The following is a 15,162-nucleotide window of genomic DNA, read 5'->3' as shown; positions in this document are numbered from 1 at the left end:
AAGCCGCATTCTTGCACCTCCTCTCTCTCTCTCTCTCGGCTACGTAGTGTAGTACTATTGTTGTTTTCATTTCGTGGCTCCTCCCTTCCATCTCTTTCGAATCGTGCGGAATAACAACAACAACTCGAAGAAAATAAAAAGAAGAAGGAACTTTAGGGCGCCTTCTCTTCTGGCGCGTTTTCACCGTCGCTCTAGAATATTGTTGTTGTTGAGGGGGGATCTGGTTGGAAAAATTTCGAAGGGAAGCCCATTTCCCTTTTTCTAGGCCAAAAACAACGAATGGAAATAGTAGAAGTTATGTTGAAAAAAAGAGAGGCGTCGTAGGATTGATCGTTCGGGCTCGAGTCAGTAGATGGCGAAAGGATCGCGCAAAGGGGATCGACCGGTTAGCAACAACAACAACACACGGACGGACGGGTAGAGACTAGAAGGACCTGTGTTGTTGCAGGGTATATTCTAATGCAGAAAGCAGCGCAGGAACTTACCTGACTCAAGTCTAGGACCATTCCCGGGTTGTTGTGATGAGAGGAAGCCGAATGAAGGGCGGCTGCGGCCGCGGCCGCCGCTGCTGCCACCGCCACCGATTGGGCTGCGAGCTGCTGCTGCTGGCCGTTGTTGCCCCCGCCACCGTTGCTGTTATTGCTGCCGCCACCCGACCCGTTGTTGGCGCCGCTGTTGCCGGGCGAATGTTGTTGAGGTTGTTGCTGCTGTTGTTGTTGTTGCTGGTGGTGGTGAGACGGACCAGCTCCTAGTCGCTGAACGCCGCTAGCAGCGCTAGCTCCGCCGTTGCCATCCCGATATCGACACCGTCTCAGATGTGGACTAGAAATTCCACAAATTTCCAATTTTTAAAAATTGCACATCATAATTATTCAATCGGGAAAATATCCAACTCACCTAGGTACGCAACGGGCAGAACTCCTCGATGGATGTCTCCGTCGATCCCGGTCGCTTGGAACACCAGGGCCTCCTCCAACGTGCGGATTTTGATTCTCACGCTCTCGGGGCGATGTTGCAACAACGGGAGGAGGCGCCGATAAGAGCGGCGGGGATGGAGTGGTCCTAGACTCACCCCCTCCGCCGCCACTACCCATCACGACCGCCCCTCCACCTCCCGAGGCCAGTCGGGCCCTTTTCCTACTAGGACTCGTACTCGCCTATATAACATTTAATATATACGGAATTTCGGGTTAAATTTAATTCATTTAAACATTATCCTACTACTTTTTTTTTCTTCCCCAACTTAGAATCGTTCGATTGGATGACGGGAAATTGGGTCGAATCTTTACCGTTTTTATCATAATCAGCATAAAAGAAATTTATAGTGCATATTCAGTTGTAAAAAGATGAAAAAATGAAAGGGGCGGCCCCCCTTTTTTCTTGATCGGCAAAAAAAGAAAGAAAGAAAAAAATAAATCCGAAATCGAGAGGTCTCTCAAAATTTAGTCACAGTCTACTAATAAAATGGCAGAGGCGGGATTTTTCCAGTCAAAGAGAGAGAGAGGTTCTCTCTAGTATACCGCCATCTTCTTATACTCGTATAATAATACTATAGTCTCGGTTTAGTCTCCTCTATTTTTCCCTCTAGTTCTACGCGCATTGGCAACGCTTGTTAGCCCAAACAGGAGGGGTCCCCCCCGTCAATAACTCCACAAACGCACACAGGAACGAGTCGGGTCTCATCCAAATAAAACTGTTTTTTTGTGTATGTGTGTGTTGAGTTTTTGATCTGTGCCGAATTTATTGTTATTATTATTATGACTAGTACGCCACTCCAATTGCTTTTGTATTTATTGTATGTACCTTCGTTTCTTGTTGAGATCTCGAATTGGCCACACGATAGAACGGGACAGGACTCAGCCTTCCAGCTGCCGGAATTAAATCTGGAAAAAGAAAATTTTTTAGAAAACAATGAAATTTCGACCGTTTTTCTTTCTTTAGGGAACTTTAAGGTTATAACATTTAAAGATGATTGTATTTATACATAATACATGGGGCATTTAAACAGTATGTGTCTGTTCCCTCCCCCGGGTAGTAAGTAAAGTACCTAGTGCGCTGCTGCATTTTCCCCGGAGGAGGATGAGGAGGGTTCTCTTCTCTCTCTCTCACTACCTACTCCTATTCATCAACTTCCTTTTGTGCCCACTCTTCGTATCATCGGGAGAGAGCGGGTCGATAGAGAAAAAGAAGAAAATAGAAGAAAAAAAGAAAAGGAGGAGGTTGGCGAAGGGCTCCTCGTAGGAGATTGTGAGAAGGGGGGTTGGGGGGAACCTGAAAAGAGTACTTTTTTTCTTTATATTTTCTTTTATATATTTATATATTCTTTTTCTATTTTTTCTCATTTCTCTTTAGTGAAAACCAGACAAGAATTATTTCGGGAGGAGGAGGAGGAGGGGGGATGCAGGTGACATGAAATACGAGGCTTGAGGTCAGGGTTCACAGACAACCCCCTCGGACAACAGCCCTTTTCTTTATTTTAAAACAAAATTTTGATTCAAATTCCCTTTTTCTTTAAAAGAAATTGAACCATCCCAACTCTTTTTCTTCCTCACAGTTGGGTTTTTCTATCGTTCATCAACTATTTTTCTTTTCTTTTTGGGGCCAATCTCATTCAATCAAGTGATTTATCGTGAGCTACCGTATGCGAGAATCCCTTTCAAGACTTTTTAAAATTCAAATTTAGCCCCATGGGATAACGACCACTGCCTACCTCTTTTTTTCCAACGGAAATTTCGGGCGCATTTAAGTTGAAGTCTTTAAACTTAACGATCCAGATTTTGACAGTTTCTTCTACCAGGGCTAAAAATGTACAGAGCTTTTCCGGGTTCACAAAGAAACATTTTTCAACAAAGAGTGGGAGGAGCGCAGGAGGGTTAAGTCTCCCTCCAGGGCTCTCTCTCTCCCCTTAAAAAAAAGTCTTGGAACAGCAATTTTCCCAGCAGAGACCCCCAATTTTTCTTCTTGACACAGTGGGGATGAATATCACACGAATAGAAGAAAAAAAAACCTTTTCCAGGCTTAACAATATCCAGGAATTCAATCGCAGAACATTTTGTGCCATGTCTGTGTGTGTGTATAGCTCGTCTGTGTGTACGATAGATACAACCCTTTTTGGCACATCAAGAGTACCCCCCAGGGCCAGAGGGATAACAACAACTAGCGACATCTTGGAACCCTATTTTTAGATCCTTTGACCAGCGCATTTGATTTTCTTTTTTTGAGGGGGGTATTCAAAATCGTGAAAACAGGAAGAATTTCAAACAAAAGATTCTCTTCCTGGGATCACGGTGCAAGGTTTGTTGTTTATCTTTCTAAAAATGAAATGCAGACACGCAGATATGCGTATAATTTAAATGTCAAGCAATAATTACCGGTCAGAGTTCGGAGCCCGAGCGGAGACGACCGTGCATTGCTGTTGTTGTTGGTCGCCGACGACCCTCCGACGTGGGAAGACTCCATTCAACTTGGGTATCGGGGGAGTAAAAGGGTAGTGTAGTTTTCTTGTTCTCCAGGAATGATTTCAACTAAAATAGAACATTTTTTTAAAAAAGATGAGATTAATATTTATACATTCTTCCTTTTAATAGAAGCAGACCGGATGAGATAAAATTTAATTTATTTTTTGGGGGGTTTCTTTATTTTCAGAATTTTCTTTCTTTATATACCACCCAACCAACCAACCACCACTTGTTCACCCTACACCCTCGGGTCTTTTCTTTTTTAATTTTCTTGGCAGCAGAGGGGGGACCAAGGAGTGAGTAGGACTAGGAAGAAGGAGGAGGGCTTTCTGGTCAACCCAACTGGTGGAGGAGCCAAATTGCTAGGGCCCTGCACCTGCACACTGCTGGAAGCCAGATAGCCTCCGGGTGGAACCTAGAAACGAAGGAAGAGAGAGATGGGATACAAGGAGAGAGAGAGAGAGAGAGAGAGAACGGAAAGACGGAATAGAGAGAGAGAGAGAGAGAGGGAGAAAAGGAGGGGAGAGGTGGGCGGAGTAAAAGCGGATGGCTGGATATACAAGTGGGAAAGTTGCCTAAGCGAGAGTGGAAAAAGGCGCTTTCTTCCGCGTGCTCCTTTTCACATTTTCCAGTTTCTTTCTTTTTTTTTAAATAAATTTAACACAACATTTTACGAAAAAAACCAAAAGGACTACTTCCACTTGAAAGAAATCTGGACAACTTTATTTTGATTAGCATCCCCAATCTGTACCGATGACTACTACTTGGGTACTACCCTTCCACCACCTCCTAGACTCCCTCCCCTTTCCAAGTTGTGTGTGTGTTAGTAGTAGGAACCTTTTTCCCCCAAGCAAGGAGCCAAGGACCGGAATCCCCCATCTGAAATCGATTTTCATGCTGCAAAAACGTAGCTCTAGCATCAGACATAAAATTCAACAATCAAATCTTTTTTTCCTTTTCCTCCCACTTTTATCTTTTACCTCGACTGGGAATATGTAATCCTATAGATTCGAGGCTCAGCGCACACAGAGATATATATCCAAGCTCGACGACGCACAGACGGCAGTGGCGGCAACAACGTGGTTTCTCGACACTGAGCTGGGGTGCACTTTTAGTTGGTTCTCTCCATGATGCTCATACAATTCGATCCACCACCACTGCTAACAAGTTCATGTCCAAAAGAGTTTAATGAATAAGAGAGAAGCTGTATATATGCAATCATTCGATATTCAGGTTCGATATGACCCAGCTGCGTGACGTAGCCCCACCGTACACATACACACTCACTGCACACACGCGCGTGGACCATACACTTTCTACCACCTCCGGTAGCTTACTGAGCAAGACTGGATCGCGCAGCTCGAACGCAAGGGGGAAACCTAAACCGTAGGTCCTAGCAAGAGAAGGGGAGGAGCCTAAAACAACCGCCATCTTGGAGCAGCATTTGGCAACGTTGTTCCCACAGAAAGGAGGGAGAGAGAGACTCCAGGGGCTTTCGAAATATACATCAGCGCAGCCCACACTCTATCCTCATATATATGATGGGAGGAAATATTTCGAAACGTTGGTCTACGAGACCTTCGCTGAGGGGTTTTGTAATTTTTTTTTTTAAGTACTTCTTCTTTGGAAGGAAATCGCTTGTGTCAGATCACCTGGGGGACAGCCAATACTGGGAATACTATCTATTTCTGTATTCTATAACATTACTGATCTTCCTCACCCAAGTATTTTTTAAATGACGAGAAAATCAACGTTTGTCCTTGTTTTCTCCTTGTGTGCAGATGGTCACGTGATGTGAAGCAATCTTGCATCGTCATTGGCTGGTGAAGACAAAGACGAAAAGCTGGTGGTGACTAGCGCCACCTATAATTATCACTGTAATCTTCAATAAATCAAAACAACGAAATTACAGTTGATTACCTTAAACTTAATTTTCAATGATAAAATATATTGTATTATATTCGATGTAAATTTTGCATCCACTTAAACGATACATTCGTTGTCTTTTTTACGTTTAGCAAGCATTATTTCTTAAAAATCACCAGATGGCTCTGCAGGATAGGGACTTTTACCCTTGTCTATTGACTAATCCGTATCTATACAAAAAGCATATCCGGCCTTGAGTTTTGAGGCCATCTAAGCAAAGAAGCCAAGCTCCCCCTGTTGGCCAACCAGTTAGCCGGGAAGTGTTCGCGAGTCAAGTTAGAAGCCTTTTTCTAGACAAGCAAAAATTTATAAATCTATTGTGATTCGTTCCTCTCTTTTTAAACCCCTGTGTAAAATTCATTTATTTGAAATACGGTTAACTGCTATTCGATTTTTTCAAAAAACGGGGTAAAGAGAGATTTTTCAACGAGTCATTTTTGGGCAATATATTGCGCAATCAGAAACAAACTTGTTTTCGAAGAAAAACAGTTTGTCTTGAAGAAAAGAAAGACTTGAGAAGAAAGTTTTCTTTTTCCTTTGTGTGTCGTCGGTAAGAGAAAACGTTGCCTTTCTCTATCTATCTCCCTACCAATTCACATCTACTATTCTATACTCGTCGTATCGGGGAAAACCAAGCAGGTCGTCGTTGTTGCGTCGCAGCTGCAGCAGCCGCCATTTTGGTCCTTTGTTTGGTGGCGTCAAGTCCTGTATATTTACGGCCACTTGTGTGTACTGCGCATTATCATCCATTTTCGCCTTTTTCGTTGTGTTTTTGTGATCTCGTCTCAAGGTAAGCTCATTTTATCATTGCTTGGTTTATTATTTAGTTGTCATTAACGAGATTTTCATGTTTTTTGTTGTTTTGTAGTTGGGGTCGATAGAAACAAAGAGAAGAAACCCGCTTGTTTTTTGCTAATAAAATCAAGAAAGAAGAAGTGATGAGAATCATGGTTACTGCCAAGAGTAGCCTTAACGGTGGGGTTAGACGGGGAGGCCGTGCTTGCTCGACCTCTACGGGCAATCCCATAGAGGACATGGCCATTTCAAGCCAATCCAATACGGCTTCAACCCCAAACAGGGCTAGCAGGACACCTACTGCTCAGCCTATTGCCATTCCTGATTCTGGTGCAAGAAGACGCTATGGTTCACCAAGAAGTGTCCAGTCTGGTAGTCCCCGTTCTCATTCTTATGCATCTTCCAAATCAAGCCCCAATCGAGCATCACCATCTACCAATGGGCTTTTCTATGCGGGTGCCAAGTTCAGTGAGGCTCCAGCGGCGGCCAGTCTTCCTAAACCTCCACCTCACTGGACCACTACAAATGCAACATACCACAAAGAACAGTTCCAAGAAATATCCAATCAGTTGAAGATGCTCCTCAACATCAAGGCCTAAGAATGCACAATCATCTATTTCCTATATATCTTATCCCCTCACGCATACCTGGCACATCATAATCTCATCAATCCATCCCATCTGCCCTCTCCAATCCGAATGCTCTCTTTACCAAAAAGAAAACAAACGGGACAGTGCATTCGCTAAAGACCTTCGAATTTAAAATTGGATTTTGGAACAAAGGCTGACAATTTACAATTAAAGTATCAAATTGTTTGTATCCCCTCCACCAGTTCCCTCACCTTGTTTGTACGATTGAGGGTCACCTTTGTAAAATTTTGCAGTAGAGACCATATTTCCAAAAGTCTAGCCCCAGAGAAATTTTGCCATAGATTTGAAAACGACGAACCTTTGTATAGGAGACAAGAACACAAAGCTGCTGGCATCAGGGAAATTTGTCGGCTAGAAAGAGAATTAAGGTTAAGTAAGAAAAATGGTCAACTGGATGATCCTCACTCTGTCGAAAATTCTTAAGGATGTAAATAACGGTAGAGTACAAAGCGTGTTTATCACCCCACCCCTACCATATATGTGTATTTGAAAATCAGAAGATTTAGGGCGTCCGAGCCTCTATTTTTAAACAAAAACAAAGCAATGTGTCCGATGTAAACAAGAAAAGTGTGAATGCCCATTGTTCATTCAGTAAAATTCATCCCCATCTATTTGCATTTGTTTGAATGGCCAATTTTTTTTTTCTCTTACTTGTTTTATGTCTAAAGTCAGTATGGTGGTTAATGGCCGTCGTGGTGGTCGCTTGCCAGTCGCTATTTTGTTTACAAGAGGATTGTGATAAAACCCAAGTTCCTCCTCCAAACAATTGATCGTGTCTCTCGCTCCTCCACCCTTGAAGCCTCATCATTTCGCTGCAATCGAATGTTTATTACTTTATTTGTGATCATTTTGCATTTTTTTTTTTTTTTTCGTTCGTCCATCTTTTCATTTGTTTCCAGAAAGCATTCTTTTTCCCCCCCATTTTTTTTAAATTTGTCTTTTCTATTTCCTCATGCAACAAAAAAAATCAACTCTTGAAATTGCTCCAGTTATGTCTACTATGTTTTTGTCAATCGCTCTTTCCATGTGACTTTGTCCACCTCTCTTTGTCATCCCTTTTTTTTAACGGGTCCTTTTTAGGACCCACAAATCGCTAAAGAGAAAAGAATCGCAAACCGTTTTACAAATTTCTTAGATATTACAGACATTTTTTAATCTTTAATTTCTACAGGAAATTAATGTTCATTTAGGTAACTTACTTCGAGTGTACTCGGAAGATTTCGGTGGAACTAGTCGTCGAGAGGAAAGTATCCACTTGGATCTCAAGCCATTCCAACAGTGTTTGCTTTTATATTAACATATTCAACAAATACGTTAGTTATTTTCTTGTTTTAAGGTCCCATTTGGAGCTTGCTTACGTGACTTCCGATACAACAACCCATGTGATTTCAGTTCCCACGAAGAAGCCTTAAAACCAGTTCGTTCATGGAGAAATAAATAAATTTTCGTAAATTGTGCTACTTTCAGAATAAACATTTGTTGTAAACAAGAAGCTATTCCTATACACACTTTCGAAATTGCAGAAATTGCAGATTGAAAAAACTCGAATTTATTTTTCAATAAACCTTGGATAATGAAAAGAAAACAATTACATTAGTGCATAATAGCTCCACACTGAAACAGCAAACACAAAGCTTCTACAATTTTTCAATATTTCAGAGTAAATTGCATTTATTATATAACCTTGGTTAAAAGCCAGTTGAAACTTTTTCGAAAGACATGACTACCAAGCTGCCATGTAAAAAAAAAGAAAAAAAACTTAGTATAGCCATCAACAGGAGAGAAGGAATTAGATATATACATGAACATGGAAAATCGATACCATACAATCTTACTAATTTTGAAATTACCGACCGATAAGCCATCAAATCAAGCGCTAAAAAAAAATAAAAAAGGCATTTATTTTAAATTAGGAAAGGCCTTTTATGGATAGCGAGTTTAGGTGTGGAACGAGCTGGGGTAAGACGGGTTGTAAGAGGCGCGGCCATTATCGAATGTGATTTCGAGCGTCGATACATAGGGTGTTGTGTGCGGTTGGGTTGTGGGGTTAAAGTCGGCGCGGCGGCTGCAGCCAAACGTGTAGATCGACGGTGCGGTAATGTTGATGGCGTCGCGTTTCCACGACTTGATGATGGTGTGTTACAATCCATCAAAACCGTGGAGTTTACACACTTCGCTTGCCTAGCTTTTTGTAACGTCTCCTATAAAATAAACGAAAAACAGAATGTTAGAATATAATCCATTTGAAAAAATATTTCCCAAGCAAACTACTTTCAAAACTAGATTGTAAAAAACAAACATGGCGGTCCAAAAAATTTCAAAACTACAAGTGTGTGTATGGGGTGTGCGTAACGGAATCAACAGACGCTACGTGAGATTCTGGCGGAAAAAAACGTTTTACTTGAATAAAAAAACACACATCTTCAATAGTTTTGGTTTGGCGAGCTGGCACCCTGTATGCGAGCAGCTACGTTTTCCTGCATTATGAAGCAATTGAAGCATTTGGACAGTACGAGAAGAAGTCTTTTGAAACGTAAAAGACACACACGTCAGGTGGTCTTGTCAACACTTACTGTAAAAACAGAATAAGTAGACATGACCGAAACGTCATGATCACTGGGCGTCGCATGAGGAGGCTGATTGCCGATTGCTTCAGTCAAGATCCGGCGACCAGGTCCCAGTCGTGCCTGAGGAGCCGTCTTTCCCAAACAAACATTCTGTCAGACTCGATTAACATAAGACTAGTTTAAAGAAATTCTTACCGAGGGCACCAATAGTTTCCTTTGCTTGGATTTTGGTGACTCCATCTGTGTGCGAATGGCGGTTGTCCCCAAGCGCCGTTTCATCGGTGTGTTCGGTTTCGCCCCTCCTTTGGCTTCTTCGACCAGTTTGTCGGCACGCTCTCGTTGCTAAAAATATTAAAAAAAAAAAGTATGAATATTTTAAGCAACCTGAGAAAGATTCATTTCAGATTACCCTTTGGAGTTTTTCGTGCTCCTTTTGCTCCTCGTAGTTGACCCACTGATCCACGACAACCTGACGATAGTCTTGGCCATCAATAAGCAATACTTGCCCATTAGTCCGTTCATAGTTATTGATCAGCTCGGTCAGTTGGGCCTCTACCCGAGGGAGTTCCTGTTATTTATTTTTTAAAAATGTTCTGTGTAGCACATAATGATTTTACATCAAATGCTTTATCTACCTTCATTATCTTGGTGCGTTCTTTTTCTTCCTGCAAGAGCGCACATCCACGATTACCGAACAATCTAGACGGATCTCGTCCACGGGCCTCGATATCCTCCATGCGTTTCCATAAGTTCTCTCGATGATGAACCTAATGACAACAGATCATAATTAAGCGTACAGGAATTGACAAGTTGAAATTTAAGTTACCTTCGTGAATATGTCTTTATAAGACGTATGCAGCTCCTTGTACCTTTCTACCTGAGCTTCATGCAATTCAAGTAGATCTTCGGTGTATACTTCAGCATAAAATGGGGTAAAGTTGCGACGCTCGGCGTCCGAAACATAGCAGCGATCCCACCAACCAATCAAATCTTGTCTTACTGAATGAATAAACCTTTCGATATTTTGTCGTTTAAGGTCTTCCAAACGAGTTAGTTCACGTTCCAACTGTGAAATTAAAACTTTGCATAAGTTTATTTTACTTAAGGGAAATTATCTAAAACATACTGTGGTGACGGTTGATGGAGCAAATCCACGATTCTGCATGTGAAATATTTCGCGGGTATCTGGTTCAACGCTGAGTCTTTCCCACAACGTTTGAATGGTATTCCACATATCAGTTACCTTCTTCTGATTTTTTTCAATGCGAGAAATCAAGCCTTGTTGGATGTCCTAGAATGTGAAAAGTTATACATTATTTACTGGTTCAACATAGAAAGTTAACCAAAACATACCTTGATTTTATTCAAATCTGATTCTGACAACGATACGCTTTGAGGATCGCTGACAAGAAGATCCATTTCAAAAGGATTCCGTGCTGACATTTCTAATTGTGCCATGGAGTTCTTAATCGAATCTCTCATACTAACAAACTGTCCTTGCCTACACATTTATCATTAAGAAAAGAATTAGAATGTAGGAACTGTTTTGTAGCATTCAGGTTGTACTTACCGTGTTATGATTTCTGTCTTTAAGTCAGTGATGACTTGTTGTAACATGCTGTACTGATCACTACTTGGAATTCTGTCTCGATTGAGGGAACAGCGTTTAGCATTCAATCTAGAACACAACACATCCTCTTCTTGAAACAGAGCTCTCACTGATCTCATACGTTCTTCCTTTTCTCTGTTTAATGCAGTTAATGTCTCTTGAAGCTGTTTCTCCATTTCTAGGAGTGGCATGTCTTCCCCAAATTCTCTGTAATGGGTACCCAACTCTTTACAAAGTTGGTGATGTTGTCTTCCAAGACGATCAATGCTGCTCACTATCTTTTTTTTGTTACTTTGCTCTTCTTCAAGCATGGAATCCCATAATTCCTGCAATTGACAAAGAACATTTAAACTCGGAAAATAATTATGTGACCAAAGACTTTACTTTGTGATGAGAAACTGCTGTTTTGAAACGCTCTTGGCTTTTACTTTGAGGAAAGCCCAGTTGCTTCCAGATTTGGACCATTTTCGGAATTACATTTTTTAAAACTTGCGAGCCTTCTTTCAGGAACTCGTCCTCGAACGCCCTTGATAAAGAAGAATGAATCAAGTTAATTCCACCTCTTCAGAAAAAAGAAAACCTGACCAAACCCAACTTACTTGTCAACAGACATGTTGAATAAAAGCCTGTTACACAAAAAACTGTAAAATTACTAATCTGTTACTGAACCTAACTCAAATCATTTACTCACAAAACGCCGATGCTGCCTTACTCAGTTACTCACTTACAGTTACTGGCACAATCGTCGGTTTGAAAAAAGGGGAATGGCAAAATTGAGAGGGTGAGAGTCGACTTCTGTGGTTGGTTAAAATGCTCTCACTAAATGTCTAGCCATTGGGTACATTTGAACATGCGCTGTTGCCGGTTTCTGCTTAATGTTACATCCGCCAGTTCTTTTTGAATTCCTTAATCTTTTCGGTTTTTTTAACTACATTTTAACTACATACGTAAAAATATTTGTATTAATACTCTGACTAAATGATACCGTACATTCCTTCATTAAACATCTCTTGTTACTAATAGGAACTTGTTACGTTAATAGGAAAAACCGAAATCAAACGTTACCATTTTACATTACATTACAATGGCGTTTCAAAAAATAATAGACAAATGGCACCTTTTAAATAAATTTTGTCTATACAAATAACAGCTATTCAAATAGCGGATATGTGATATATGTATTCATTTAGTTTATTGAACTCTTTAGAAATTTCTAAACTGGCTCCATATGAGATTCGTCGTCGTCCCTTGCAGAGAAAAGTCGAAAACAGAAGAAAAACACAGGTGTTTGAAACAGTGAGTCAGTGAGAGTGCTGTGGCAATAGGTATATATATCACACTGACACCACACACCACACACCAGTCGTTTAAAAAATGCGTTCCATGTTGATTTTGCTCTGCTTCGTCCTTGCAGTCGCCTTCCTTGGTAATCGTTTTTTTTTTAATGTTATTTTAACAACTGCATCATTGTTTTCTCGTTTACAGTGGAGGCTGAAGATGTCACCGTCGGTAAAGACCCATGTACTTGGGGTCCATCTTTTTGGTGCGCTAGTAGCGAAAATGCTGCAAAGTGCGGATCTGAGGTTGTATATAACGATTGCTGAAAATTGAAGTACTGAATTTTAATTGGTTTTCTGGGCATTATAGGCATTTAAGTATTGCGAAAGTGTCAAGTGGAATGTCGAGTAGAGAACATTACCGCGACAAAGGCCTGCATTATTATTCTATATTAACAGACATGCATTTCCGGTGAATGGATAATGGGGATTTACATTTTTAGCAATTGCATTGGTCATTTATCCTGTTTTGGACCGTTGTTACGCGTTAAGAACGGTGAAACAAACAAAAATCTAGTTCAACAATTTTATTCTCTTTTGTATACCACTTTTCTATTATTAATAAACATGAAATAGTCTTTGATTGATACAATGCTTTCATTTGTAGACGGGAAGTTGACAATAAATTATCTAACACAAATAAATTTAAACTTCCCGTGGTTTTCATTTATTTAATCCCATATATAGCTGAAAATAATGTTATTTAAAGCGTTCTCTTTTCAGTGTTACTCGGAAAATAGAACTTCGCGTATTTTAAACGAAATATGAGGACCTTTATACTAATCTACTGCTACTGTACACTTTATTTAAAAAAATAAACAGCACATGCGCATCATCTGGTCTAAATGTTTCAAAAACTAAATAGAACATTCTAGAATATGACAACCGTTGAATAAAAACCCCACCTAGTATATGACGGAGCAACAGGTGTCAGAAAAAGTGAGTCAGTGGGAATGGGAACCAGGTGTGCCACCACTCACCAGGTCTGCGCTAACACACCAACACCAGTCGTCTTTCATAAAATGTACGTCACCTTTTGATAATCTCGAGTCTCGTGTCTATTGAGATCTTAACTAAAGGAAAGGTGACAAAATAAAATCGGAACTGCGATGCACGATCTAGCTTGCGCAAAAGGAATATATCTGAATACAAAGAGTCAAGTAGAACGATAATATCTAGGCAGAATGAGCTTATATTTATAAGGAAAAGGAATGAGCAAGTTGCAACACGGATTCAAAACGTTTAACGTGAAATTCAAGAAAAATTACGCGATGAGCTTTCACAACTGAAAGGGGTTAGGGCTCAACAATAAAAGACCTAGAAAACAAAAATAGATTCGATTGTCAGAAAATTGAAATACCACAATAAAATAAGTATGTATACCCAGTGAGATGGATTCGTGCTGAAGGATGATCATTGGCATCGACGAAAAGTGTATCCTTTTTTCCAACAGGAAATGTCAAATCGAGAGAAACTTCATCTCTATTGCTGTTGAAGAGAGCGCAAATCACTCCACCGCCAAGAGACTGTTTGAATCTACGCAATGTGATAGTCTCTCCATCTGAAATCAAAGCCTCCTCAGTTATTAGTCCCAATCCACTTTCGGGAAAACTTAAAATTACCCTTTAGTGGTTCGCTTATTTCAAGGTACGCTTTGGAGAGGTGAATAGAAGTTCCAAGCGGTTTCGTGTACTGATTATCTTTACCACCTCTGATTACCACAGCTACTTATCACCAAAAAATGCACAGAATTAAAACTCAAATACACACGACAAATTCCCTCATTACACTGCTGATAATGAAACAAAAGTAGGAAAGTAAATATTACCGAAAGACATTTTTAAAAGATAGTGTGAAGTCTAGCTGAAAAAGAGGTCGAATGCCAAAAACTGAAAGAAACAGGTCCCTGACATCCCTGACACTTTTGGCCCCCAGTATCACTCGTTCAATATTTCCAGACAGACGTACACTATGCGTCCAAAGTTTCACAGCATTTTCACAAAGGATGTTGTGTTCATGGAAGATTATTGCCGTTTTTACCTCTGTTTTTCTAGGTAGTATCGATACATTCTCGTGCGCAAAGGATGGGCGATCAAAATCTCGAAATGAGTTCCAAGAAAAGCTAACGCATTTTTTTTTGCGCACGACACTACGGTAATTAATGACGTCTGGTATCAGCATGAGACTTAAACCCAAGTCGAAATCATTTCAGATTATTTCCATTTGCTTGAAGTGATTTCTGTTTCCAAACCTACTTGTTTTATTTATGACGATAAAAATGTTAAAATGCGCAGAAATGATTTGGTTGTTTTGCTGATTGACTGGGTGCTAGGTAATTGAGATTAATGGTAGACGATATGTATCCAACTGAAACCGCAATCTGAACTCGAATGTCGCCAATGGGAGTCATTCTTTAGTTACATCCATCAATGATCCGGATCTATTGTATGCTAACTGGATTTACGTACATTCCAAATATTCGCCATTCGCCTCTTCCATATTTCACAGTTGAACGATTTCCGATTTTTACACCATGTTCGTGGCAATAATAACTAGTAATTCGAGCGTGCGTGTGAACCCATGAAATGAGATGACGGTGCTAAAAAATCTTGGGCATGGTCTTACACAAACGCATATGTCACATATTTTTATGTATGTAATATATAAGAGGGAGTTGGAGTTGGAACTAAAATATTTTTATTCTTGTAGCATAAGGCCGATTCCTGCAGATTATTCGTTTTCTTTTAATACTCTCCTGCCTGTCAGCGTATTCATAACAGTCTTCACAGATACGTTCTTTGTTCATGACATAATTTCAAA

General features: G+C 40.4%; 3 protein-coding genes and 2 long non-coding RNA genes across 9 annotated transcripts; 2 read left to right on the top strand and 3 right to left on the bottom strand.

The window, feature by feature from the left end:
• Positions 1 to 85: 85 nt before the first annotated feature.
• LOC124335983 (homeotic protein Sex combs reduced-like) lies at positions 86 to 5,156 on the bottom strand. Its single transcript, XM_046789486.1, has 5 exons — positions 4,439 to 5,156; positions 3,372 to 3,524; positions 1,804 to 1,883; positions 898 to 1,157; positions 86 to 822 (listed from the first exon to the last, which is right to left on the bottom strand). The coding sequence occupies exons 2-5, from the start codon at positions 3,457 to 3,459 to the stop codon at positions 387 to 389; spliced, it is 864 nt and encodes a 287-aa protein (XP_046645442.1). The 5' UTR covers positions 3,460 to 3,524; positions 4,439 to 5,156; the 3' UTR covers positions 86 to 386.
• A 456-nt stretch (positions 5,157 to 5,612) lies between these two features.
• Positions 5,613 to 7,919, top strand: LOC124338068. The gene is made up of 2 exons (XR_006917643.1): positions 5,613 to 6,174; positions 6,253 to 7,919. It is a non-coding gene; the product is annotated as an uncharacterized LOC124338068 (long non-coding RNA).
• A 563-nt stretch (positions 7,920 to 8,482) lies between these two features.
• Positions 8,483 to 11,765, bottom strand: LOC124338064 (protein regulator of cytokinesis 1-like). 5 transcript variants are annotated; one of them, XM_046792115.1, is made up of 12 exons: positions 11,697 to 11,765; positions 11,605 to 11,631; positions 11,390 to 11,531; positions 10,967 to 11,331; positions 10,750 to 10,897; positions 10,523 to 10,687; positions 10,223 to 10,462; positions 10,032 to 10,163; positions 9,806 to 9,964; positions 9,592 to 9,738; positions 9,403 to 9,528; positions 8,483 to 9,030 (listed from the first exon to the last, which is right to left on the bottom strand). In XM_046792115.1, the coding sequence occupies exons 2-12, from the start codon at positions 11,616 to 11,618 to the stop codon at positions 8,734 to 8,736; spliced, it is 1,935 nt and encodes a 644-aa protein (XP_046648071.1). In that variant the 5' UTR covers positions 11,619 to 11,631; positions 11,697 to 11,765; the 3' UTR covers positions 8,483 to 8,733. The 5 variants fall into 5 exon arrangements, with proteins under 5 accessions (XP_046648071.1, XP_046648070.1, XP_046648074.1 ...); XM_046792118.1 differs by adding an exon at positions 9,282 to 9,306 and having other exon boundaries at positions 8,864 to 9,030; positions 11,605 to 11,754; XM_046792116.1 differs by adding an exon at positions 9,231 to 9,306 and having other exon boundaries at positions 8,902 to 9,030; positions 11,605 to 11,754.
• Positions 11,766 to 12,276: 511 nt separating this feature from the next.
• LOC124338067 lies at positions 12,277 to 12,925 on the top strand. The gene is made up of 3 exons (XR_006917642.1): positions 12,277 to 12,431; positions 12,491 to 12,588; positions 12,653 to 12,925. It is a non-coding gene; the product is annotated as an uncharacterized LOC124338067 (long non-coding RNA).
• LOC124338065 lies at positions 12,883 to 14,712 on the bottom strand. Its single transcript, XM_046792119.1, has 4 exons — positions 14,171 to 14,712; positions 13,965 to 14,066; positions 13,726 to 13,903; positions 12,883 to 13,659 (listed from the first exon to the last, which is right to left on the bottom strand). Exons 1-4 carry the CDS (start codon positions 14,178 to 14,180, stop codon positions 13,638 to 13,640), a joined length of 312 nt encoding a protein of 103 aa, XP_046648075.1. The 5' UTR covers positions 14,181 to 14,712; the 3' UTR covers positions 12,883 to 13,637.
• Positions 14,713 to 15,162: the final 450 nt, after the last annotated feature.

This window comes from Daphnia pulicaria, chromosome 4 (genome assembly GCF_021234035.1).
Source record: "Daphnia pulicaria isolate SC F1-1A chromosome 4, SC_F0-13Bv2, whole genome shotgun sequence".
In the NCBI taxonomy this organism is placed as follows: domain Eukaryota; kingdom Metazoa; phylum Arthropoda; class Branchiopoda; order Diplostraca; family Daphniidae; genus Daphnia; species Daphnia pulicaria.
Note: the sequence above shows the minus strand (reverse complement) of the source record. Positions and strands in the feature narration are given on the sequence as shown.